The following is a 27,708-nucleotide window of genomic DNA, read 5'->3' on the forward strand; positions in this document are numbered from 1 at the left end:
GCATAGTCGGATTGGATTCTTACAGGACTGGGTACGATTGTAAGTGACCACTTGCCCTGCCTAAAGAGGTGACCAAAACGCGCTCCCCAGTCTATTTTTAGGCATCTGTGGTCAGAGTGATCCACTGACGTTGATGAAAGCAAAGACCCTTGCTGAGATGATCTGTCCTCTTCTACCATTTCAATTGGGCTTGGACACTGAAGTCCAGATCTTCTTCTTTCTGGAACAAATGCCTAAGGATGTCCCATTGAAGTGGCCTTATTTGTGCCTTGGAGCAGCTTACTGCAGGGATACAAGTCATCGGAATGCCCAAGATGCAGAGAGATTCAGCATTTCTTTGGCAGATACAACAAAAAGCAATTAGAAGGCACAATTTCCTAAATTGGCTAGATACTTCTGTATCCTGTTCTCCTGACAGGAAGTACTCCCATCCAAGTGCTAACCAAGCCCAACCCTGCTTGGCTTCTGAGATAAGAAGAGACCAGGTGCATACAGGGTGGAATGGCCATAGGCCTAATGCCTGTTCCAGATGCCTAGAGCTCTAGCAACTGAAGTGCTAGACAATGCTACTTCCACTGGAATCCTGAAGATTGGAACATACGCCTACAGGATGTCTTTGCCCTCTTATCCATCAGGCTTTAAGACCAGACACTACTCCAATAGGGATGGATGTTCTCTTTGAAAGCTGAGCAATCTGAACATTTACCTTAAAATGCTAAGAAAAAAAGTCTCTCTCGCCCAAATCAACTATTTCCTATGCATGCGATCCTGTTGCTCAGGCGATGCTTCTCACCGACTACCTGTTGTAACCGCCTGGAGAGTTCTTTATAACATTTCCAAAGCTCTTGTGGAGGAAGGGAAGTTTAGTCTTCTGAATCCTCACAAGAGGAGCCTGAATTAGTAGATTTTTTAACACCTGGTATTCCCAGGTGGACATTAACCAGGCCCAAGCCTGCTTAGCTACCGAGATGGGTGTTATGGCCATTGGCTAACTCCCCAGAAATCTCCCCAAAGGACAACAGATTGAGGAACCAACGTGAATGAGACTTATCAAACTTGGGCTCCAAAGCATAAACAGACGCAGTCTTGAATGGTTAAAAAGGTATGTGCAAGGTTGTCTAGAAGCAAACGCCCAAAAACTGCATGTCCTGTTTTCTTTAGCAAAAGTTAAGCTGAGCAAGGATTGCATTAGGGCTGCAACTAACAATTATTTTAATAATCGATTAGTGGGCTGATTATTATTCCAATTAATCGATTAATCGGATTAAAAAAATGCATTTTTTTAAATTTAAAATAATGTAATAAAAAATGCACACTTTCATCTCTTTATCGTAATGGCATTTATCTCTATTCACCTTCTTATTTTACTGACATAATAAAAGCTACAAGAACCCAAACACAGTGTTTCACAAACTAGGTTTTAATACAAAGTTATTAGTAAGTATTAATTCATATGTTAACTAGTTTTCATATTTAATAAAAACTATGAGAAAACAGCCTTGTTTATATTTTCTTTTATTTACCAAACTGCCCCCAGTTATGCACATCTGACCCCCAGCTTGCCACTCTGCCCCCAGATATGCCTTATACCTCCTATATGCCAGAGATGCCACTGTGCCCCCTGATATACCTTTATAACTTCCAATATGCCACTCGCCCCCATTTATGCCTTATACCTCCCTATATGCCACTGTGCACCCTGATATGCCCCCCATAAATGCCCTGCACCACCCTGAAATTCATTATACTCCCTGATTCACCACTCTGCCTCCCCCAGATATGCCACTCTGAAATTCATTATACCCCCCATACACCACTCTACCTCCCCCTATACACCACTCTAACTCCCCCAGATATGCCACTCTGCCTCCCTGAAATTCATTACACCCCCATACACCACTCTGCCTCCTCCCATACACCACTCTGCCTCCTCCCCCCTCCCATACACCACTCTGCCTCTCTCCCCCTCCCATACACCACTCTGCCTCTCTCTCCCCCTCCCATTCACCACTCTGCCTCCTGTCAGCAACAGAGGTTCACAAGACACCAGGGAGCCGGGTAGAGAGGCAGAGTGGTGTATGGGAGGGTGGCTCCCATACACCCCTCTGCCTCCTCCCCCCTCCCATACACCACTCTGCCTCTCTCCCGACTCCCTGGTGTTTTGTGAACCTCCGTTGCTGACAGGCACTTTCACTGGAGCTTCTCAGAAGCCTCAGCGTAAGTGAAGGGGAGTAACGGAGGCTGTGCGCCTCTGTGCGCATCTCGCAGACCCCCACCAGCTGACAGAGAGGATGATCCTCTGCAGGAGACCTCTATTCTCTGTCAGCCGGGTCTGCACGATGTGCACAGACAGCCTCCGTTACTCCCCTTCACTTCCGCTGGGGCTTCTACATCATGTGATGCTGCCACTGCATCGTACGAGCGGAAGTGGAGGGGAGAGGTGGAATTTGTCTGTGCGCATTGCACGGACACCCACCGGCTGACAGCGTTGCGGGGGATCTGGATTCTAGTGTTATAATCCAATCTCTGTTTGAAGTCGGATTATATAAGGAGAGGAGTCTTATAATCGGGTCGTCTTCTACTCAGACCTCAAATAAGTCTGACTATGAGACTAAGATCCAGATCCCCGACAGCGCTGCAGGGGACCTGGATCCTCCTGTCTTATGCCCCCGCCCCTTAACTTACCGGTGCTTCTGACTCCCCGGTCATGTAGCCGGGGCAGTGTGTAGACGTCTACACGCTGCACCGGCTACGCACCAGGGACTCAGAAGCACCGGTAAGTTTGGAGGAGGAGGGAGGGTGTTTAAATGGGGGGGGGGCATAAGGCATTTCTGTGGGCAGAATGCTCTATGAAATGCCTTTTAATCCCCCTAATGCCACTCTGCCTCCAGAAATGCCTTTTAACCCTCTATGCCACTCTGCCTCCTGAAATGCCTTATACCTCCCTACATGCCACTCTGCACCATAATATGCCTTTTAACCCCCTAAATGCCAGAGTGGCATATAGGAGGTATAAGGCATTTCTAGAGGCAGAGTGGCATATAGGGGGACAAAAGGCATATCAGGGGGCACAGTGGCATTTAGTGGGTTAAAAGGCATATCATGGGGCACAGTGGCATATAGGGGGGTATAAGGCATTTCTGGGGCAGAGTGGCAAGCCTAGGGGCAGATGTACATAACTGGGGGGGGCAGGTTGGAAAAAAAGGAAATAAAAACAAAATATTTTTATCAATCATAGCTTTTACAATATCTACCGTTATTTTTCTGACGAAATCTGTAAAACACCCCCATTTAAAGAAAAAAAATGGGCAGGGAGTGTTCCGTGTCAAGACTCCGCTCCCGTGACCCGGAGGATTCGGGTCTTGACCTGGAGAAGCAGCGCTCTCCCAGCAATCTCCGGGTCAAACCCGAAGAGTTCCCAAGTATGATTATATACATAAATATGATTTCAAAAGAAAGCCCTGATTGTGCTGAAAAAATACCAATCTATTTTGTGTGAGTGCACTGAAAGGGGGAAATTGAGGTTGAACTGAGTAGACATTCAGAAGGGATTAAAGTCCATAATTACACAAAAAACCTAAATATATGTATAAATTACACATTTCCACAAGACTGCCCCTCTAATGCCCCTGCATTTGAGGGCTACACCTTCATCATCACTAAGGCTGATGGGAGCAGCACACCATTTTTTTTTGGTGTATGTGATTTTATTTATAATTATTATTTATTTGACATTTGCATTCCTCTCTTCAGAAGAAGCCTGTGCATTTAGCTTCCAATAGGAGGAGCAGGGAACATGTGCCAGTTAGCTCAGGAGATGAATAGAAGCTCCCTACACAACTGAAAAGGATTTGAGTTAGGGGACCCCTATATATCATTAAGCATGGAGATTTGTAGCTGGCATCCCGAGCCCACTTTGTCAACATACTGGGGGGGGTAGAGAGAGGGAGGGTGGAGAGGGAGGGTGGAGAGAGAGGAAGAGAGAGAGGAAGAGAGAGAGGAAGAGAGAGAGGAAGAGAGAGAGGAAGAGAGAGAGGAAGAGAGAGAGGAAGAGAGAGAGGAAGAGAGAGAGGAAGAGAGAGAGAAAAAGAGAGAGAAAGAGAGAGAGAAAGAGAGAAAGAGAGAGAAAGAGAGAGAGAAAGAGAGAGGAGAGAGATCCCCACTGTTGAAAGGGTCTTGAAAAATTAACTGTAAACTTTAAGCATAATATTGACTTGCTAGTGAGCATAACACAGAGGCTATCAAAGCAGAACCCAGTCTTGGTTTGCTGTTGCAGTTGCCCTGTGAAACATGAGCATTAAAGGCATGTTTTATTCCCCCACAATATTACAAATTATAATGTCAATTTACAATGTCCTACAATTCTAGCAATACTATAGAATATTAATTTCTCCCTTACTTCACTGATGCTCTTTTCAGACTTCTCTCGATCATATGCCATTCTTTTCAAAAGCTTTTTCATCGCCTTCTCTTTGGTCAGTTTCTTCTGGTTAACCACATTCTGTCTTCTCACTTGCCCGACAATAAACTTTGGTATCTGTTTTTTGTTAAATAAACCTTCATCAGTCTCATTATAATGTCAAAAGAACACATTTATTCCACTTGGCTACTTAAAAGTAGAAAAAAAGGGGTAGAATAATAAGTCAGTAAGTTGAACCAGCAACTCTCCTGCAAGCACATGCTTTAGTGAAGTCTGTCACACTTCATTGCTCTTCTACCCTGAGATGAGGGCCCAACATTCACAATCTTTGTCCTCCCACCACACCACCTCCCCCCCTGACACTGTACCCTCACACCTCCTACCATTTTGTTCTGGAATCCTTAGCCCAACCCTAACCAATATCTATAATTCCTCATTTAAACATATCATGTATTCCATCCTAAAGAAACCTTCCCTTGATCCCATATCCCCTTCACACTACCATCCAGTTTCCCTTCTCCTCTTGGCATTCAAACACCGGTTTTCGTGTCACAAGCCCATAGTGTTACTGACATAGTATCCGCATAGCGTTTCCTCACTTGCTGTACCGTGGACCACAGTCCACTCAGAGAATGCCGCTAGCGCACTTTCTAGACACAGTTATTAAGGTTAAGCTGTCCTGGAACATCTGACTGCTTTAAGTGTCCAGCCATTCTGTACTTTTGATTGTGGGTGTTGGCGGAGGCCGACACAGGCTTTCCCCACATTGTTAAACTAACTGAAACTTAGTAAGTTCTTTTGACCAATAAATGTTATTTCGGGATCTGAACTAGTTTACTGAAATAAGAAATTTTCCTGTTGGCATCAGTTCACATAATATGACTTCTATTACAATACGATCATTACTTACTGTCCAGAGAAGCTTTTGATATTTGATCATGAAAAGCATTACAGATGCAGTACGGGCAGCACTGGCCACAGCTCCTTGATCCACTGTCTTTAACTGGGAGTTATGAACAGAAAACAGATTTGGAGCCATAATCATTGCAACATTTTTTAGAGTCATTTTGTTATGTTCCCGGTGATCCACAACCCTCTGAAGGAATTCAAGCAGAGCCTAAAAACCAAACGGACAATGGGAACTTTAAGGTCTTGTCAAGCACATCATTATCAAGTTTATACAGTCGCTTTATATTACAGAGCAGCAAAGAACGGGCTATTGTCTTCCCCTTGCAACAGTGTGGCCAACCGTATACAACAGGATTATCCATTTCAGCACAGCATACCCACACATTCTCTGAGGCACTCAAGAGGTTAAATATGTGCCTATATAGATACAAAAAAACTAAATAAGTGTGTGTGTGTATGTATTTATACACACACACACATCATATAATGTTGCCTTTCATTTTTATGAAAACATGCAGAACAATTCAAATGTGAGACTTGCCTTGAGTGCATCTCTATGTACGTCAGGAAGAAGAATGATAAGCAGATTCAGTGCCTGTAATCTGTGCTTTTTGGTTGGAAGATCTGTGTTGACAAAATAAAAAGTATACAAACAAAAAAATAAAAACGAATGTAACCATCTAAAATCCAAAATGCAAATAGCTATATTACTCACATGCATTTATTACATGCCATAGCGCTGATACAACAGAGTTAGTAAAATAATTTAAAATCCCCCATAAACAGACTGTTACAAAAGGAGAAGAGGGTCCTGATCTGGCAATCTTACAATCTTGTACACACACGTCATATAGCTATATCACATACTAACTTTTTTCTCAGTTGTATAACAGCTGGTCAATGTCTCAGGAAGAAACAATCTACCAAATATAGACAGGGAGCAAATATGTATGTGGTGGACTTAACATTAAAACACAGATCTATAGGAATTCAAAGAGGTAAAACACTGGAAAAAAGAATAAAAAAATTGTCCTTTGTTAACGCTTACGTTGTACAGAGTGGAAAGCTTTCAGATATTCCACAGTAAGTAATGGTAGGGGAAGCTCTCTAATGAAAAACTTTAGAAGGCTGGCTGCATCATGTTGCTTCACAGTGTCCCAGTTGAATGTTCCATCATAAAACTTGGCATCGAGTTCTTGGCACAGAACCTGTAAATGATTGGCATGGGCCATCAGAAGAGCATAAGCACTCATTAAAATGGACAGCAGAACAGGTAGAGTGAACCCTATCATTACATGTGCCAGTTGTTCAATTGATAAACTGAGAACCATTCATTTCAGATTATAAATATCCAATTTGAGAGTAAGTACAAAAAAAACCTACAAATTTTACATACTTAATAAATACATTTATGTGCAAAGTCGTGACAGTTCCCCTTAAAGTTAAAATTAATATTTTTGGATTTCTGGAGCAAAGTGAGACTTTAATAGTTCTGCATTTACTTCTGAAATGTAGCCCAATAGTTATGTAGAGCAAGTTAAAAAAAAAATACGTTATATTAAAACAGCAAAGTATTATTAAAAAAAAAAATTATTTGGGGGGGAAACAAGGATTCAATCTTAGATTAACAACAAACTAAAACTCTTTAACTCACAGAAGCCACATCTAAGGTCGGATGATAACATTTTTTTTTGTTTAAACATGCTTGTACAGACAACCAACTATTATATTATCATCTATAAAACTAAGATATTTTTTTTTCACCCATTCACTATAGTTTTTGCATTGTTTCCTCCAGCGTGATAAATTCACAAAAAAAAGGAAATCTAACCAAGCTAATGAAAACTTATAATGTAACTTGTTACATTGGTCCCTGTTTATGTTCAGGGCATATTTAGATCGAGCCCAGGGGTGTAACTAGAAACCACAGGGATCTGGTGGGAAAATTGCCCCAGGGTGCCCCAACTTCAATAGCTAGTCTGTGCCACAATTGCCTCCACACAACTGGTCTGCACCTTCTTTGCCCCCCCTTTGCGACATACAACATATGTAAAAACACACTCCATCTCACCCCACTTATATACTCCGCAGTGAAACCGAGGTAAGCAGGGGCGGGAGGTGGATGTGTAGTTGTGTATGTGTGTAAGAGAGCATGGATGTAATACCAATTACAATACATGCATGATCTGTTGAATATTGTTATTTTTTGTTACACAATTATTCCACGTATTTGAACAATATTCCATACAGACTTCTACACATCTAAATTTATCTTTTCCTTGATGTGTAAAAGTGCTTACATGTATGCTATACCAGCATCCTAGATCATCTTATGGTTAATAAATTGCCACATATGGTAGCTTGGGGAGAAAGTTGTATATGGGTTTTTCAATAGTGTCCTGGAAAGAAGCAGAGGAAACAATGCCATGGGTTTCCTATTGTACAAATAGAAACGCATAGAACTCCAAATGGAAATTGTATGTTGTTGGTATTTTACACCATTTTTTCTATCTCACATGTTTAAGGGGGTCTCTCCGGAGGCTTTAATCAGTGTGGGCAGGCATCTCATCCTAAAGTCACTGTCCATTAGAACATTGTTATGCTACTATGTCCCATAAAATGATCACATTTAATTACAGTGTTTAGTTTTGCAATAGAATATGGAACATTTAATGTCCTAAAGGTTACCTTAATTCTTGCAGATGCTCCGGGTATTCTCAGAACACCCTCTGTGTCCAGTCCTCCCTTTTCTATATGACTTATCAACTGGAAAAATAAAAGTCATGAATAACCAGCAGATAAGATTTGGTCCATCAAGTCTGCCCATTTTCCTAATGTATGGAGAAACCCTAATCATTCCTTGATCCTGTCCCAGAGTCAGGTTGGCTTTATGACTGACTATCTCATGTATGTTTTAATTTCCTCACTGTTTTAGCATCCACCACTTCCACCGGGAGACTGCTTCCTTTATCCCCAACCATCTCTGTAAAGTAGATTATCCTTACGATTATCCTTCTGTTACTGACAGAAAAGCACCCCAATACTAGGGATTGTTATGTCTCAAATGCATTATTTTACATTTATCAAAATGAACCTGCAGCTACCCCACTCAGGAACATTCTTCTAATTTACTTAAATAATTTCTTATTTGACTAGAAGAAGTTCTACCCTGTTGAAAATATAATCTGCAAAAATACATTTTAGCATTAAGATCTTGTGTAATATCACTAATAAAAAGATAAAGTACCAATACTGATCACTGAGGTACTCCACTAGCCCTTCCTCCACTAGCCCTTCCTCCAGATATACACAGTTTACTACAACTTTGTCTCCTGTCGCTCAACCATTACAGTATCAAACTGCATTTTATGTATACGTCTTTTATAGGGATCAGCGTCAAACGCGTTACTGAAATCTAAAACGGCTATATCAACTGCTCTTTTCTGGTCTATCATCTCAGTTACCCGGTCGAAAAATAAATTACGTTAGTTTGACAAGATCTCCCTGCAGTAAGTTATGCGGTTCCTGATCATGAAAAACATTTACATCCAGTTATTTAACAATCTTATCCATTAGCATGGTTTTCATTCATTTCCCAACTACTGACATAAGACTCCAATGCAGTTGTGGGCAATGGTCACCAACGTCACCTCTCAGTGAAGAAAATATTGAATGTAACAAAAAGAGCCAAGCACACATGCATAAGTAGCAAGTGCACAGCGACACTACATTTAATTTAATACATCAAGAGCAGAAGTGACAAGCCCAAACATTTTGGGGAGTTTACCACTTTTTCAATGTGCACATTGACAAGAGAACATAAATAAAACACAAGTAATAGATATTTTTGGCTTAGGCTGTGTATTTTTTTTTGTTGTTTATCAAAGTTATGTTTTAACTACCAAATATTTTTAACTACCACTTTTTTACCAGTTTTCCCTTTTATGTATCTTTATTTAAAAGTTTGGAAAACATAAGCAGTCTTTAAGGTTTATTTACTATACTGTGCGTTGCAAGTAAAAATCAAACCTTTAAAATTATACCTTTTTTGCATGCTACATACATGAACAATAGAAAACGTCTTGAACCATTAGGGAATTGGCACATGCAGAGTGAAAAATTCATCAATAACATTGTTGGCCATTTGTAGCTTGTTGATAAATATGCTGACACTGGGCTTGATGCAGTCATGCGTTGCATCATTGTTTTAAACAAAGTACATGAAAGATGCAAAGGGAACGTTCTTAAAAGAACATAAAAGAAACACACCTTTAGCATTATTAGAGGCACCTTAGTTCCTGGAAGTCGCCTCTGATCTTGTTCCAATAAAGCAGACAAAGGCACCCTAAAAACGCCAGATTCTGGATAAAGAAAATAGATGGTTTACAATTAAATGACTGTGGATGGTTTTTGAGAGGGAAAAAGATTGGATGTGATTTTATTTTTATTTCTTTTTAACTCTTTTTAGTAAAGTAACTCTCAGGGGCATAGGCAAGTTAAAAGCATTAACTGCACAAACGCAGGTAGAGATTTAGCAAGCCTAACTCTGAACTTCCCCATAGCAGGTACTGTTATTGATAAAAAAAAAAAAACTGTTCATCTAAGCTGATCAAAGGAAGCCACCTGTACTAAAAAATGTAACTGTTCAATTAAGTTAAAGAAGCTGAAAAAATTAATTATTTGGACAAAAGTATTGGGGCACCTGACACCTACTCCAACAGGGACTTTGATGACATTGCATTCTAAATACATAGAAATTAATATGCAGTTGGTCCCCCTTTGCAGCTATAACAGCCTCAGCTCTTTCCACAACAGGAGTGTTTCTGTGGGAATTATTGCCAATTCTACCAGTAGAGCATTTGTGAGGTCAGGCACTTATGTTGAACAAGAAGGCCTTGCTCGCAATCTCTGTTCCAGTTCATCCCAAAGATGTTTGAGGTTGAGGTCAGGGCTCTGTGTGGGCCAGTCAAATTCTACCAAACTCATCCAACCATGTCTTTATGGACCTTAAATTTCCCTTCACTGGAAATAAGGTCCTAGCCTAAATTCTGATTTCAATAAGAGGTATGTACTTTTGTCCATTTTGTGGTGTTAAATAAATAATTTCACGACGCATGTAGTCGCACCTAATGCTGGATACGCAGACAGGGATACCAACATACAGAAATAGTTTGGTTTATACAGGCCTGTATTTTTTTTTTTTTTTTATTTACTGTGCCAGTACTGCAAGGGTTATAATCATAGTTCCTGGTCGTCCTACGGCAGCACAGTATGGGTTAAGTTCCGTTCTCAGGAACAAGGCAGAAGAGTCCAATTAGCATAATTAATGAGCAATCTATTTAAGGCCCCAAGAACAGACATACACTGGATCATTTCCTCTATATACCGACACAAGCCTGTCAAGATCTAAAGTGGTGGCTAGAACCAGGACGTCTAGCAACAGGAAGATCACTACTACACGTAAAAAAAGTGGTAGTAACAACCGATGCCTCACAAACAGGTTGGGGTGCCCACGTCTATCAAAAATGGCTACAAGGTTCATGGTCCTCAACAGAAATATGGTTATCGTCAAACGTAAGAGAACTAAGAGCTGTCAGACTAGCTCTTCTCCAATTGAAATCTTGTCTGATGGGGAAAGAAGTGTTAGTGAAGTCAGACAACCTCCCTACGGTATTTTATCTCAACAAGCAAGGAGGGACAAAGTCTCCACTGTTGATGAAAGAATGCAAGGTTGATTTTCAACTGGGCGGAAGCCAATCTCCAGAGTCTCTCGGCTGTTCATATCAAAGGCACCTCAGGAGAGAGATACAATCTCTCTCCTGTAAAGAACCATATCTGAGGGATGTGGGAACCGCTCTATGCTTGAGAACCCTACCTGATTTCCTTTCCAAAATAAACAAACCAGATAATCTCAACCAAGAAATCATTCTTCCATCTCTTCCGTCTCTTCCGTTATCAGATAATTCTGAAGAACCCTCTCCGTTGGACGTTAGGAGAGCAGTCTTATGTTATCTAGACAGGTCTCAAGCTTTTAGAAAATCTGAGAATCTCTTCCTTCAATTTGTTGGAAGAAACATGGGTCAAAAGGCCGCAAAAGCGACCATATCCAATTGGATTAAAAATGCTATAATCTTCTCATTTTCACAGGAAGGCATGGATCCTCCGCAGGGTTTGAAAGCACACTCCACGTGAGCTACATCCGCTTCATGGGCCGAAGCATGCCAAGTGCCTTTGCAGGAGATCTGCAGAGCTGCAACATGGAAATCTCCATCCACTTTTGCTAAACACTACCGTTTGGATTTGTCTCAGAGCTCAGCCTTAGGCAAAAAAGTGCTCAAAAAGGCGAGAGATTACTAATGACCCTCCCTTTAAGTTCTGCTACTTAGATCCCACACTGTGCTGCCGTAGGACGACCAGGAACGTACGACATTTTCCTTGCTTACCTCGGAAATTTCAGTTCCTGTAGTCCGTAGGCAGCTCATTAATTATGCTAATTGGACTCATCTGCCTTGTTCCTGGGAACGGAACTTAACCCATACTGTGCTGCCTACAGACTACAGGAACTGAAATTTCCGAGGTAAGCAAGGAAAATTTCGTACGTTATGTGTTTTACTTGCTACACCAGTTAAGTAAATTCATTAGTAGGGGCTTCATACAAGAATTCAGTCAATTTTCATTTGTGGAAGAATCTTATACTGAGCTTTAATATACTGTAGCTGGTGAAGCAGTCAGTCTGATGGGTTAACTGATTCATAGATTGTTTTATTAGATCAATGGAACCTGTAACAAAACAAACCTAATGCCAATTTTACACTTTTACGGGAAAGGTTTAAGCATTCCAGAATAATCTGAAAGATGCTTCTAATGCTATATTATTATTTATAAAAGTGTTAAATTCAACAGAGTAAAAAAGCACCTTGTACACCACCGCGCAAAGGTTTGGGGTCACTTGGTTAACAGGTTTTCATGGAAAACAAAGACATTTCTAGCTGCGCTAACATAATTGCAAAAAAAAAAGTTTTTTAATGATCAATTAGTCTTTAAATACCATTGGAACACAGGAGTGATGGTTAAATCACCTCCGTAGTTTTTAACAATGTGGCCATTTACCTTTAACCTTTATTTTCGCTGCTCTTTGAAGTTTAAGTTCAGTGCACAAGATATCATATAGTGCAGTCAGCTCAATCAGTGCAAGTGAGGTCACCGTCTTCATATCTTGTGGTGCCAAATCTCCAATCTTCGTGGTACCAGTTTTGTCTTGTGGTAGCCTAAAGTTCTGGCAAAAAAATATATATATAGTTTATTAGTGAGTTAAAAAGTAATTTAAAAATACTTGCTAAGTCATCACAGCATCTCATTTCATCTCATCTACGTTAACAATGTGAAAAGAAAAACAACCAAATAATGCAAATGGTTTTACTTCTCTGGTTACAAAAATAAATTTACAAGTGTCTTTAAAGATAACCTCCCTCCCCTGCTATACCCCAGAAACACATTAATAAAGCATTTTAACCCCTTTGTGACAATGGCTGATTTTATTTTTTGTACCGTTTGTGACATTTTTATGCCATTCGTGCTCGTGTTTAGCAGTTGTTTTTTTCTGTCTCATTTACTGAACTCACACAAGCTACATATTGTTTTCTTTAGGACAAGAAGGGCTTTCCTTCCTTTTGCAAGTTATAGGGCAATAAGTACAAGTAGCATATTGCTATTTCAAAACAATTTTTCAAAGCCATTATAACTAATCTTTCAGTTCAGGCATAGTTCCATTAGATTGGCACAAGGCAGATGTTGTGCCCATATTTAAAAAGGGATCAAAATCTCAACCAGGCAATTACAGGTCAGTAAGCTTAACATCGGTAGTGGGGAAATTATTTGAAGGGTTGCTAAAGGTATACATTCAAGATCATATCTTGATCCATAATCCAGTTAGTAGAAGTCAACATGGATTTGTGAAAGACCGGTCTTGTCAAACCAACCTATTAGCATTCTATGAAGAAGTTAGTAAAAATATAGACCTAGGTGTGGCTGCAGATGTGATTTATCTGGACTTTGCTAAGGCATTTGACAAGGTTCCACATAAAAGGCTACGCTACAAATTAACAGAAATAGGCTTAGGGGCAAATGTCTGTACTTAGATCGGAAATTGGCTAAAAGATAGAATGCAGAGGGTTGTTGTGAATGGATGTTTCTCAGCCTGTACTCGGGTATTAAGTGGAGTGCATCACGGATCTGTCCTTGGTCCTCTTCTTTTTAATTTGTTTATAAATGATCTCCCAAGCTGCATTGAGAGCCATTTCACAGTTTTTGCTGATGACACAAAATTAGGCAGGGTAATTCAGACTAATCTTACAGTTTCTTCTTTGCCGGAAGATTTAGTTGGGGACTGGGCGTGCAAGTGGCAGATGAGGTTCAACATAGATAAATGCAAAGTTATGCATTATAGAAAAAAAATAATAAAAATGCAACCTATTATTTAAATGGAATATCCTTGGGGAAAAATACCAATGGTTGACAACAGACTTGACAACAGTTAAAATTATATACGCTAGAAAAGTGGCGTCTCAGAGGGGATATGATAACATTATAAAAATATATGCAGGGCCAATATAAAGAGCTCTTCAGTGACCTGTTCATTAATAGACATGTACAAAGAACAAGAGGTCACCCTCTGAGACTGTAAGAGCAGAGATTTCATAGACAACAAAGGAAGGAATTCTTTACAGTGAGGACAATAAAGGTATGGAATTCACTGCCAAGGGAGGTGGTGTTATCAAATACATTAGATGCCTTCAAAAGGGGTCTGGATATTTTTTTTTTATTTTTTTTTTTTTTTTTTTTTTAGAAAGTCATGACATACAGGGCTATAAATAGAATAACATTAATATTTTAGAGCTTCTCGATCCAAGGAGAAATCAGACTGCCTCTTGGAGTCAAGAACAATTTTTTTTCCCCTGATGGCAGAATTCGAATTGGCTTAATTAGTTTTTTGCCTTCTTTTGGATCAAGAATAGGAAGGTTAGGTAGAAGGGTTGAACTTGATGGACTTCAAATGCTGGGTTTTTTTTTACTTTTTTGGGACATCATTTCCTTTGAACTAGATGATTCCCTTAATGATGTCACCATTTTTTATTTTTACATTTTATTAAAAACATAACTACTTTTACATTTTCATTTTTGTATATATATATATATATATATATATATATATATATATATATATATATATATAGAGAGAGAGAGAGAGAGAGAGAGCGAGAGCGAGAGCGAGAGAGAGAGAGAGAGAGAGCGAGAGAGAGAGAGCGAGAGAGAGAGAGAGAGAGAGAGAGAGAGAGAGAGAGAGAGAGAGAGAGAGAGAGAGAGAGAGAGAGAGAGAGAGAGAGATTTTTTTTAATTTTTTCACCGTTTGATGCAGCATGTCTTTCGCAGATGGCCGTTTGAAAGGAGCGATCAAACGGGTCCCTGAGTTTTTTTTTGTGTTTGCTGAATACATCTATATAGAGGCACTTGAGCAACGCTGGCTAAGCTCAGGAGGCGATATGATTAAATTATTTTTGGGTAGGGTTTGGACATCGAGTATGCAGAAAAGCATATTATATATATAGTTATATATGTTTCAGAGTACTGTATACTCACAGGTAGCAAAGAGTCATCTTCTTTCTCGGATTTTACATTTGGGAACTCTTTGAGATTTGAAGCCTGCTCAGCAAATGAAATTTCAAGATTGATATCCGTTTCTGGGACAATATCCTCCATATGTTTTTTCCCTTCCTCATTATTGGATAACAGACCTGCTAAAAAAATGTGAAAATAGTGATGCAATGCTACATTCCATTAAGCAGCAGGGGATCCAGGTTTAACAACACAAGCTTTGTTTTATCAAACTTTTTCCATGGAGCATCTGGGTGATCAACAAAAGTTTAATTCTCAAAATACAAAAAAGTGAAGCGCAATATTCTAATTAAATACCGTATTTGTCCGAATATAGGCCACCCCCCACACTTTGAGTCTTTAAAGTGGGGTTGCGGCCTATATTCGGGGTCTAGCGCAGGAATGCACAATTCGTATCGCCCGGCGCCAGGGACATTTAGTTAAAGGCGCCGGGCAGGCAGCAGGGTTAGGATGCAGATCCCCCGCAACGCTGCAGGGGACCTGCATCCTACTCTCCAAGACGCTGAGACAGCCTCCCCTGCCAGCACTTTCCACGGGGGTAGTGCCGGCACGGGAGACTGTCTAAGTGCATCGTGCAGACGTTCACCGACTGCGGCGATGCGCGTAAACAACCTCCGCTGCCGGCATGCCTGCTCAATGTGCTTTAACGATATCCCTTGCCGGGAATTCCCCCAGGGGAAGTATCTGGGGGTAAAAGGTTTATCAGGGGGCTCAGTTGCATATCACTGGCATATAAGGAGTATAGTGGCATATCAGGGGGCACAGTGGAATCTCTGGCATTTAGGAGGTATAAGGCATATCTGGGGGCAGAGTGGCAAGCTGGGGGTCAGATGTGCATAACTGGGGGCAGTTTGGTAAATAAAAGAAAATATAAACAAGGCTATGAAAATATGAATATTTACTAATAAAACTTTGTATTAAAACCTAGTTTGAGAAACACTGTGTTTGGGTTCTTGTAGCTTTTATTATTATGTCAGTAAAATAAGAAGGTGAATAGAGAAATGCCATTGTGATAAAGAGATGAAAGTGTAAGTTGTAAGTTTTTTTATTACATTATTTTAAATTAAAAAAAAATTAGCATTTTTTATCCGATTAATCGAAAAAATAATCGGCCAACTAATCGATTATTAAAATAATCGTTAGTTGCAGCCCTAATCATTTTTTTGGATACGGTGTGTGGGAACTCTTGCTGGAAGGGTATTTTTGTACATATTTTTGTGTTGCACATATAATTTACTCACGTATTATTTGGGTGCGCAGACACTTGCGTGGTTTTAAATGTTTAATTCTGCTTTAAGTTATATCCATCTATTTAACAGTTGTATGTGGTGGATGTGTTAGGACATTGACGAGATGAGAGACATGATGGTTGACCATGTGTAACATACACTTAGTTTTAGACAGTTAAACCAAATTGGATAGACTATTAAGCCAATTGAAAATATTTCTTTTGAAGCTTTATGCATGTAAGTATTTTATGCATTGTATTTCTCCTCTACTATTTCTTAGAATGAAACAATAAATGCGTGTTACAATTTTGTTCTCATCATTGATCTCTTTTTACATGAAAGAAATGGAGAGTTTAATATGAGTGGGTTACGTTATCTCAAAAAATAAACTACTAAAGCATTAATGATGGATTTAAAACAGGCATGCGTAGGTAATGAAGTTTAGTGTATGACTAGATGGAGTGTATGAACACAAAAAGGGATACTTGTTAACACAGCAAGTCATGTATTTCTTTTAAGTGTGCCACTACCAATAGTTTGGATTTGCGATCACTATCTGTTTTAGATATGGTTCGCTTTAAATTACCCCTTAACTAAATTTATTAAATTACCCATTACTGGTGAGATCCATGGAAAAACGGTGGCACAAAGATCATTAACTAATCAGTTTCCTATTCCATTTCTCAACCTTGCCCTTGCAAAAGGCACAAAATAAAAGGCAATCTGCAACAGACTAAAAAGCTTAATAGGAATGCAAATCTTTAGGACATGGATTTCATATGGCTGCTACCATAGCATGCTCAAAGTAAGTATTTATACAGAAATACAACGGACACAGGGCCATCTTTAACATGAGACTTGGCCCAGTGTTGGAGTGGAGGGGATGATTGCATGCTAGGGAGAGCAGAGGGCAGAAAATGCTTGCCCAGTGCAATCAATATTAAAGGGGACCCTGAACAGACAGTTTTTATATAGAGCTCAAAAGGTTTTGTAAAGTGTTAGCCGTTGAGAAAACAGGAGAAAAGTATAGTAAAAATTATACCATTTATTGGCTAACTGAGAGTTTAATTGCGAGCTTTCGAGACCAAGTTGTTAATGCCTGAGGAAGGGACCTAACAACTTGGTCTTGAAAGCTCACAATTAAACTCTCAGTTGGCCAATAAATGGTATCATTTTTACTATACTTTTCTCCTATATAAAGCTCACACAAAAAGAAAGGTTGGAATGCAGCACTCAGCAGTGAAATGGTGCACGAGCCAGGGTACCACCAAGTCCCTCAATAAATCCAAAATAAAGAAGCAGAGGCTCAGCACTCAAATGATAAGGTGAGTTTATTTCACGCAGGCAACGTTTCGACAAAAACGTCAAAACGTTGCATGCGTGAAATAAACTCACTTTATCATTTGAGTGCTGAGCCTCTGCTTCTTTATTTTGGATCTATATAAAGCTCAGACATTTTGCTGGAAATATATGTTAACAGCTTTTGAAGCACCTACTTAATTTAATGTAACATCTAAAAAGGAGAAAAGGAGACACTTCTGAATCAAATATTTGCATAATCAAATGTTATCCAGGTCCCAAAGAGGTTGAAAAACTATTCCATCTAGCAATTCTCTCACTTACTTAAATTATTTCTGACCAAGATATTTATGGCAGTGTTTTAGCCAATATGAATACAAACAGTATCAATAATAAAATTAATAATAACAACACATACCAGCAGCATATTCACTTTGATCATCTTTTCTTTTGTCCCTTGCTTCCAAAGACTGAAATCCATTTACATTTTGGTCCTAAAATACAGGTCAAACATGCTTTGCATCACACTAATGAATCAATTTTTAAATCAGTGACTGGTAGTAAAAGGCCCTAGTGGATTGTGTTTGCATTAACACTGAAAGTCTTCAGAGACTCCCCTTAAAGCATTTCAATGTTTTCCTTGGGAAGAATAACCAGAATACAGTAGACTGACACCTTTATCTCTGGTTTTAGATCCCAATGTTGTTGAATGGATTAAGGAAGTCAATGTAGTCAATGGCGTATATTCAGAACAAGGTCTTGTTACCAGTGGGATACCTCAGGGATCTGTACTTGGACCCATTCTTTTTAATATCTTTATTAGTGATATTGCAGATGGTCTTGATGGAAAGGTATGTTTATTTGCTGACGACACAAAAATTTGCAACAGGGTTGATGTTCCTGAAGGAAGAAGCCAAATGGCAAACGATCTAGGTAAACTGGAAAAATGGTCAGAGCTGCGGCAATTGGCATGTAATGCACATAAATGCAAAGTAATGCACCTGGGGCATAAAAACCCAAGGGCAGAGTATAGAATATTTGATACTGTCCTAACCTCAGCGTGTGAGGAAAGGGATTTAGGGGTAATTATTTCGGAGGATTTAAAGGTAGGCAGACAATGCAGTAGAGCAGCAGGTAATGCTAGCAGAATGCTTGGTTGTATAGCAAGAGGTATTAGCAGTAGAAAGAGGGAAGTGCTCATGCCGTTGTACAGATCACTGGTGAGACCTCACTTGGAGTATTGTGTACAGTACTGGAGACCGTATCTCCAGAAGGATATAGAAATGTTGGAGAAAGTGCAGAGTAGGGCTACTAAAATGGTTTATGAATTACAAGATAAACCTTACCAGGACAGGTTAAAGGACTTAACCTATATAGCCTGGAAAAAAGACGTGACATGGGGGATATGATAGAAACATTTAAATACTTAAAGGGAATCAACAAGGTAAAGGAAGATAGTTTATGTAAAAGGAGAAATACGACCACAACAAGAGGACACAAGCATAAACCAGAGGGGCAAAGGTTTAATGGTAACATCAGAAAATATTACTTTACGGAAAGGGTAGTGGACGCATGGAATAGCCTTCCAGCAGAAGTGGTAGATGTCAATACAGTAAAGTCCTTTAAGCAAGCATGGGATAGGCATTAGGCCAAGCTAGATATAGGATAAGGGCAAGTACTAAAGGAAAGTACTCAGAGGTTGGGCAGACTGGATGGGCCTACTGGTTCTTATCTGCCGTCACTTTCTATATTTCTATGTTAAGCAGTTGCATATCCTTACATAGGCTTGGGCAGCAGGTCAGTGGCAGCACCTTGTTAAGAGCTAAATGCCCCATGGAGTGATAACCTAAATTAGTGTGTTGAGCTCAATTAGTGAGTTGAGCTCAACTGCCCTATTACTACCAAGGTCTGTGCGGTATGCAATATTAACTCAAACTGTTGCGTTTTGCCAAATATATATAAATTATTCACTGTCCTGGCTGTGTTTTTTTTTTCTTACTGATAAATGTATGTGTCTGTATAGAATATACACACACTGGAAAATCCGGTAAAATCGTTCATATACCTTTTCTTTTGATGCCTCGGGTTGCTTGAACACGTCTCGTACATCTGGGATTTGATGTTGCTTGTTTTTCTTCCTTAAAGTCTGTGAGAAAGTATCAATCCTTTTCTGTACAGCTGCCGACTGAGTCCTGGTCAGAGTGGACAGAAATGCAATGCTCTCCTGGGAGTCCATGGCACACTCTCCAAACAGATTGGATAAGCCTGCCTCTTTGAGCCATTCTTCCTCCAGTTCCCCTTCTAGAATTCAATACATTTTAAGACAATGGCTGCACACATTTAAAAATCGCACCGTACAAATATGAACTTAAGTTTTAGGGACAGTATCGCACATGGACAGCACTAAAGAATAACAAAAAAAAAAAAAAAAGGCAAATAGTCTTTTCATCACCATGTGTACCAGATTTATATTCATTAAACTCTGTTGGCCTGGTACTATACTGTCAAGGGAGGAAAAGTGCAATTCTGGCTCATTGTATTTTGGTCTTGCATCCAAGAACATTACTCATTTGACAGGCGGTATGTCTTCATTTATGCCAGGCAACTGATCAGCTCATCCACCTCTACCTAAAGATGTTTACACGTGAACTTTTAGACATAGCTTCTGATAATGAGGCAACTCTGACCTAGTTTTGCATCTAGGTAAATGCCTATATGGACAATCCAACCGTAATTAACAGATCCTCACCATCTGGCTCTTTGACAACATCTTGTTGTTCTCGACTGCAGTCAGTGTTTTTCTTAATATCTTCTACTTCTTTCCAGTAGTCGTCCAATGAGAGATCATCTAAGGAATCCTGTGAACCAGAGCGGTTAATGGCTACCCTGCCAAGGCTAGGATTAACATTTCCATGGTTCATCGTATACTGTCCAGATTTACGGCTGTAAAAATAAGAAAATAAAACTGTAAAGGTTAAATGTAGTTAAGAACAGATGGAATGTTATAAGATAGTATCTTAACAATGGCTGTGGCTTCCTACATCACAAAGGGTTGGAAAATTAGGAACCTGCTGCCAGTTGGCTAAACATCACTTCACTAAGCCTCCTGAGCAATGCTTTATTTTACTTGCGGGTGAACAAACTGACACCCAGTCATGAATTTTCTTCCCAGTGCCTGCTGCCTTGGCAGGTAACACCACTGTGGCACATACCTCACCCACAATGTACTCACAATATATTGGTGCCACTGGCACGTCAGTCTCAAAAACAACCTATAAAACGGTACTACCAAAACTTACAATGTTATCCATTCGTATCCAGGTAGTCCATGAGGACCATATTTAAAGAGGTTGTTTAAAACCCCAAGCAGCCTTGGCAAAAAAAGAATGCATATTTCCTCAAGGACATTTGCCAAGCTGACAATGGAGCTTACAGACAACAAGTATATCCCACGCAGGGAGATATGTCCAGCCAAACATGCATGGAAAATATCAGGGGATGCGGAAATGAGAAACACACGTGGGGGGAGATTCTGCATTTGGGGAACACCACAAACATTTAAAAGGACCTCTAGGCTATCGTATGTATTAAAGTACATTTGGTGGCTGGATTGTCCCTTTAATGCCATTATTTTAAAAAGACAAATTTACCACAAGACCTAGTAACCCTTTCGATGAAGTTCTGCAAACATTTTGGGTCATTTCCCGATATGCATGTTTAATACAGTAAATCCAAACAAGTTAAAACCAGCCATTTACTTGTTTACCATGGCATACGGAAAGGATCTGTTTGAAGTTTTCTTTCAGACTATTTAAAGTAAACAAAAACAGAGCTTTGAGTAGCTCATCTATTTTTTATTACTTTCACTTAAGAAACATAAAAAATGCAACCACTGGGTCTCAATTAAAAAGCATGTGTGTTTCACATATACTAATACACATCTGGGCTGTAGTATAATCCTTAATGAGTAGAACAAAATATGATCAGCTTAAATGTGTACATGCTTTTAAAACAGCTTTTATTCCTATAAATTAAAAAATCCACTTAAGTTATTTCAAATGCTTTAACTACTACATCTTTAACACCTTCACAACCCACATCAGTTGGATTATAAGGCCTGTAGTCTACGACCAAATGTTGGCTCTACCCAATATTACAAAATAAATAACTGCAAAGAGGCCCAGTTATTAGCTGTGGTGATGTCAGGACCCCGAACAAAGAGTTTCCAGGTTCACTTGTTAGAAGGACAAAAAACCCCATGACACTACACAAACATTTGGTCTGAATAACATGAGATGCTTCCACCCAAAAGTTAATATATTATTATGATGCTAGCAACAGATTTGCAGAACAGTTACAGGAAGAATTGTTTTTTACAATGGAAATTTGTGGTAAATATGTGTTAGGCTTACAGAGCAAAAAGTGTGAAAAAGATGAAATCATGTTTTGAAAAAAAAAAAGAATTACAAAAAAAAAAAAAAAAAAGTCCTAGAGCACCAATTCTGGTACCGGCACATTACAGGTTAAAATCTGTAGTACAACGCCGAGCAGTTGGGATTCATCATCATCAGACACAAATGGTCAAAAAAACCTTTGTGAAATTAAATGATTGCCTATTGCAGTTTTGTACCTTGGTACCCACTGAGAAGAGAACCTCAGAAGCACTGATGTCATATTTCAGCTTGGGAGCCAGCCATGATATACCAACTTTTGCTGAGATGTGTCATTGAAAGAGATTATTAACAGAATTCATTTCAAGTGCTTTGTAATGTTGTCAAACAAGCTGTTTAAGTATACTTGATATATTTGCTTAACTGTTACGCACAATCTTCCACATAGATGGCGTCTTCAATAGGCTTGTATGTTTTACTACATTCTACTAATAACTACACACATACCATGACAAATTGACACAGAATACAATATAGATATATTCAAATACGATGTTCCTGGTGTGATACTGAATACATCATATCCATAACAATTATCATGATTTAAAAATTTCTATACAAAATCACTAAGCAAAACAGAAGGGCGCTAAGCAAAAATAAACATAAAGCGGCAAAGTGTCAGTACTTCAAAAACCAAGCTCGTGTGCCACCAAGGAGTACAGATCTATGTATGTATTACTGTACGAGCAAAGTAACAACTAAAAACTGGATCAGTTCAAAACCACGACCTTGCCTTCAGAATGTTTTTCCTTCCACCAAAATAGGAAAATAGCACAATAGCTAAACCCCAAACCATAAAGCTGAATGATGCACAAAGTAAAACTAAAATGAAAAATAAAAATTATAAAATATATAAATCTGAAACGCTTTACTATGTAAAAAAGAAAAAACATTTTGTAACACTAAAAACAGCAATAAAATAAACACTGTGTTCAGTCTTGATAGGCAAACCCAACACCAAGCCTAGAATACCCTGAAGCTTTCAAACAGGAAGTTCAGTATTCTACATGAAAACACAACATTGACTAGTTAATCACATAGGTTAACATAAGAATCTCAAAATTATATATATATATATATATATATATATATATATATTGTATATTGAAAATGGTAATGTTCTGTACCTTCTGCACTAGCATTATTGATTGAGTCGCTAGTCCGTGCCTAGCATTTTAATGCATAGGTAACATACTTACAAGTGTGAGCGCTGACGGGTCACTGGTAATGGGAAGTATAAGGCAGTAATCCAGCTTTATTAGTTGTGAAGGTCAAGGTCCAACAGTGACGTGTATCAACACGCCCATCCTATAAATGGAGACATTACGACTGCAGTTTCTGCAGAACAATCTAAGAAATTATTTGAATATCTATGAATGGGTTTTAAAGTTGGACACATTATACATCATGTTTTACTTAATGTGTGGTCTGTTTCATAGTTTGGAGCAACTCAAATGTCTTAGCTGACTTTAAATATTCTTATACAACCAAAGAGCTGAGTACACATTAACCTGGAATCAGTTCCTGTCTAAGAAAAATGAAGTACAGTAAAACAGTAAAAGAAGAGGGAACATAGTATAGAGGGGAAACAATGGGGACTCAGCTTGCAATTATCAAACTGAAGGGGCCTTGCTACAATGCATGCCACGGCTTTACAGATTAAGGGACAGTTTAGTTGGAAAATTCTTACCACAATTTGGCTGCTTCAGTCCCACATTAAGGTAACACTTACCAGTGTGCTCTGTCACTGAGCGCCGGGCGATGGGATATGACGTTTGTATCCCAGCCCCGGCGCTCAGCATAAACAGCTGTGAGCAGCAAACCAGAAGGAAAGGAGGAAGAGAAAGCAGAAAGGAAGAAGAGAAAGGTAAGAGATGTGAAGAACGAAGGGAGGGGGTCTGATGTGCAAAACTACGGGGGGTCTGATGTGCAAAACTACGGGGGGTCTGACGTGCAAAACTACGGGGGGTCTGACGTGCAAAACGAAGGGGGGGGTCTGACGTGCAAAACGAAGGGGGGGGTCTGACGTGCAAAACGAAGGGGGGGTCTGACGTGCAAAACGAAGGGGGGGTCTGACGTGCAAAACGAAGGGGGGGTCTGACGTGCAAAACGAGGGGGGTCTGACGTGCAAAACGAGGGGGGGTCTAATGTGCAAAACGAAGGGGGGGTCTGATGTGCAAAACGAAGGGGGGGTCTGATGTGCAAATCGAAGGGGGGGTCTGATGTGCAAATCGAAGGGGGGGTCTGATGTGCAAATCGAAGGGGGGGTCTGATGTGCAAAACGAAGGGGGGGTCTGACGTGCAAAACGAAGGGGGGGTCTGACGTGCAAAACGAAGGGGGGGTCTGACGTGCAAAACGAAGGGGGGGTCTAATGTGCAAAACGAAGGGGGGGTCTGATGTGCAAAACGAAGGGGGGGTCTGATGTGCAAATCGAAGGGGGGGTCTGATGTGCAAAACGAAGGGGGGGGTCTGATGTGCAAAACGAAGGGGGGGTCTGATGTTAGATTTGTGTGTGTGCATATACATATGGTGAGGCATGTATATGGGCAATGTGTATGGGCACTTGGGCAGGCGTGTGTGTGTGTGTATGGGCACGCGCATATAAGGGCAGTGTATGTGCATACGTGTGTATGGGCAGTGTATATGTGTGTATGTCTGTATGGGCAGTGTATGTGTGTGTATATAAGGAAGGTATTTGTCTTATAGTGTATATGTCTGTGTAAGTATTTGCAAGGGCAGTGTATATTTATGGGGAGGCATGTGTGTGAGCAGTTTATGTATGTTTGGGCAGGCATGTATAAGGGTAGTGCATATGTGTGAGTACTGGCAAGTGTTGTATGTGCAGGCAATTGCAGCGTATATGTGTGTTTTTGTGGGCAGGCATGCGTAAGAACAGTGCATATGTGTGTGTATGAGCAGGCATGTCGTAGTTAAAGGGAAGAGAATGATTCCCTGTAACACATGTTTACCTCAGGGGCACCTAGGGTTAAATCCAGGCCTATTTCTGGTTAAAATGAGTGTGTGTGTGTCACTGTATGTAGCATTTAGAGACAAGAGAATATTGCGGGGTGGTACTTGGTCTAGGGCATCACTAATACAAAACGCCACGTGTTAAACCTACGGGGTAGGCAGAGTAAGTGAAGGATGTGTTTGAATGTGTGTCTGGGTGTGATAGCGTATGTTTGTGGGTATGTTATTGTGCACGTTTTTATGGGTATGTTAGTATGTTTCCAGGTGTGTTATGGTGGGGATGTGTCTAGGTATACTAGGGTGGGAATGTTTTGGGGTGTATTATTGTGTGTGTGTATGTTTTTCAAGTGTTTAAGTGCGTGGATATGTTCCTGTGTGCATGATGTGTTAAGAGTCTTAGATGGTTCCTTCAATACATCATAGTAGTCTCTGTGGCCGTGTCCAGTGGGGTCCATCTGTGGTTGTAAGATTTTTCTGTTTCTGTGGGAATTTTCTCCCATTCATCTAGTAGAACGTTTTATGAGCTGAAGGTGACATACCAAGACATTTTGGACAACACTATGCTTCTAACTTTGTGGGAACAGTTTTGGGGAAGGTCCTTTTCTATTCCATCATGACTGTGCCCCAGTCCATAAAGGCATGGTTGCAAAAATTCCCCACAGAAACACTCCAAAATCTTGTGGAAATCGTTCCCAGAAGAGTGGAAGCTGTCATAGCTGCAAAGGGGGACCAACTACATATTAATGTCTATGTATTTATAATGCAATGTCATAAAAGTCCCTGTAGGTGAAATGGTCAGGTATACCCTACCAGTAAGCTATCAAAAGCTATCCCCCCCAGATTTTTAGGGGTTCCTACGCCCATGCCCGGAGATCCCCTAATTTAACATGAAAATGATTAATGCCTCATAACATCAGAAAGTCTCAAAAATTCACCCATCTCTGTGTTGCAATGTCATTCCGAAGTAAAAATCCATTGAGAATAGGCCCGGACTGGCCATCGGGCACACCGGGCATTTGCCCGGTGGGCCGGGCAGCCCAGGGCCGGATTCACGTAGGGGCTGATGGAGCTGAAGCTCCAGCCCCCTACCTTATATAGGCCCAGTCCAGGACCGGACTGGCTGGGCCTATGCGGCCTCTACGGCCGTCTATAACGCAGGACAAAAGGGGCGCTTGCCCCTTAACCCTGCAGCAGCTCCGACCGGGCCCGCCACTCTAGGGGGTTTGTGTGTGTGTGTGTGTGTGTGTGAGAGATAGCATGAATGTGTAAGGGGGGGCAAAAGATACCACAGTCAGGCTGTTTTGGTGGCAAAGATGCCACAGGAGGACTGTTTTGGGGCCAAAGATGCCACAGGAGGGCTGTTTTGGGGCCAAAGATGCCACAAGAGGGCTGTTTTGGTGGCAAAGATGCCACAGGAGGGCTTTTATGGTGGCAAAGATGCCACAGGAGGGCTGTTATGGTGGCAAAGATGCCACAGGCGGGCTGTTATGGGGCCAAAGATGCCACAGGCGGGCTGTTATGGGGCCAAAGATGCCACAGGCGGGCTGTTTTGGTGGCAAAGATGCCACAGGCGGGCTGTTTTGGTGGCAAAGATGCCACAGGCGGGCCTTGTTTTGGTGGCAAAGATGCCACAGGCGGGCCTTGTTTTGGTGGCAAAGATGCCACAGGCGGGCCTTGTTTTGGGGCCAAAGATGCCACAAGCGGGCTGTTTTGGGGCCAAAGATGCCACAGGCGGGCTGTTTTGGGGCCAAAGATGCCACAGGCGGGCTGTTTTGGGGCCAAAGATGCCACAGGCGGGCTGTTTTGGGGCCAAAGATGCCACAGGCGGGCTGTTTTGGGGCCAAAGATGCCACAGGCGGGCTGTTTTGGTGGCAAAGATGCCACAAGAGGGCTGTTTTGGTGGCAAAGATGCCACAGGCGGGCTGTTTTGGTGGCAAAGATGCCACAGGCAAGCTGTTTTGGGGCCAAAAATGCCACAGGCGGGCTGTTTTGGGGCCAAAGATGCCACACGCGTGCCGTTTTGGGAGCAAAGATGGCAAGTCCTATTCTTCCAATCTGGGTCCTAGGCAGGTCTGGGTGCCAGGTCTGATTTGATACTAAAGGGGGGTGGCTGGCATAAATACACAATGTAGGGCTGGCTGACGGGGCAATACGCAAGGGCATTAATTCACAAGCGGGTGCTGGCTGGGACAATCGCGTAGAGCTCTACACGCTTCCCGGACCAAGCACTGGGGATCCAGATGCAAGGGACCTGGATCCTCCTGTGTTAACCCCCCCCCCCCCCCCAACTTACCGGTGCTTCTGAGTCCCCGGAGCTTAGTCCGGGCTGCGTGTAGAGCTCTACGTGATTCGCGTGGAGCTCTACATGCTGCCCGGACTAAGCACCGGGTGCTCAGATGCAGGGGACCTGGATCCTCCTGTGGTATGCGCCCCCCCCAACTCAGAAGCACCGGTAAGTTTGGAGGAGGGAGGGGGAGTGTTAAATGGGGGGTGTAAGGCATTTCTGGAGGCAGAGTGCTCTGTGAAATGCCTTTTAACCCCTTTAATGCCACTTTGCCTCCTGAAATGCCTTTTACCTCCCTATATGCCACTCTGCCCCATAATATGCCTTTTAACCCCCTAAATGCCAGAGTGGCATATAGGGGTATAAGGCATTTCTGGAGGCAGAGTGGCACACAGGGGGTCAAAAGGCATATCATGGGGCACAGTGGCATATAGAGGGTTAAAAGGCGTATCATGGGGCACAGTGGCATTTAG

The 27,708-nt window shown here is 41.0% G+C and overlaps 1 protein-coding gene and 1 long non-coding RNA gene across 7 annotated transcripts in view; one reads left to right on the forward strand and one right to left on the reverse strand.

The window, feature by feature from the left end:
* The window catches only part of LOC128482970 (uncharacterized), a 77,995-nt gene that overhangs the window by 11,067 nt on the left and 39,220 nt on the right, over positions 1-27,708 (forward strand). The gene's annotated exons all lie outside the window — the stretch shown is intronic.
* The window catches only part of ARHGAP18 (Rho GTPase activating protein 18), a 91,784-nt gene that overhangs the window by 7,355 nt on the left and 56,721 nt on the right, over positions 1-27,708 (reverse strand). For 3 of the 6 annotated variants that reach the window (XM_053458986.1, XM_053458984.1, XM_053458988.1), the window contains exons 2-12: positions 20,279-20,472; positions 19,595-19,830; positions 17,948-18,023; positions 14,966-15,123; positions 12,440-12,605; positions 9,599-9,690; positions 8,018-8,095; positions 6,378-6,537; positions 5,871-5,953; positions 5,331-5,537; positions 4,400-4,537 (exon numbers count right to left, since the gene is read on the reverse strand). In XM_053458986.1, the coding sequence (XP_053314961.1) occupies positions 4,400-4,537; positions 5,331-5,537; positions 5,871-5,953; positions 6,378-6,537; positions 8,018-8,095; positions 9,599-9,690; positions 12,440-12,605; positions 14,966-15,123; positions 17,948-18,023; positions 19,595-19,830; positions 20,279-20,472 (1,588 nt within the window). Of the gene's footprint in view, positions 1-4,399; positions 4,538-5,330; positions 5,538-5,870; positions 5,954-6,377; positions 6,538-8,017; positions 8,096-9,598; positions 9,691-12,439; positions 12,606-14,965; positions 15,124-17,947; positions 18,024-19,594; positions 19,831-20,278; positions 20,473-23,107; positions 23,128-23,179; positions 23,339-27,708 lie in introns of those variants that run through there. The other 3 variants (XM_053458987.1, XM_053458989.1, XM_053458985.1) reach the window with 3 other exon arrangements.

Source organism: Spea bombifrons, chromosome 3 (assembly GCF_027358695.1).
Source record: "Spea bombifrons isolate aSpeBom1 chromosome 3, aSpeBom1.2.pri, whole genome shotgun sequence".
NCBI lineage: Eukaryota > Metazoa > Chordata > Amphibia > Anura > Pelobatidae > Spea > Spea bombifrons.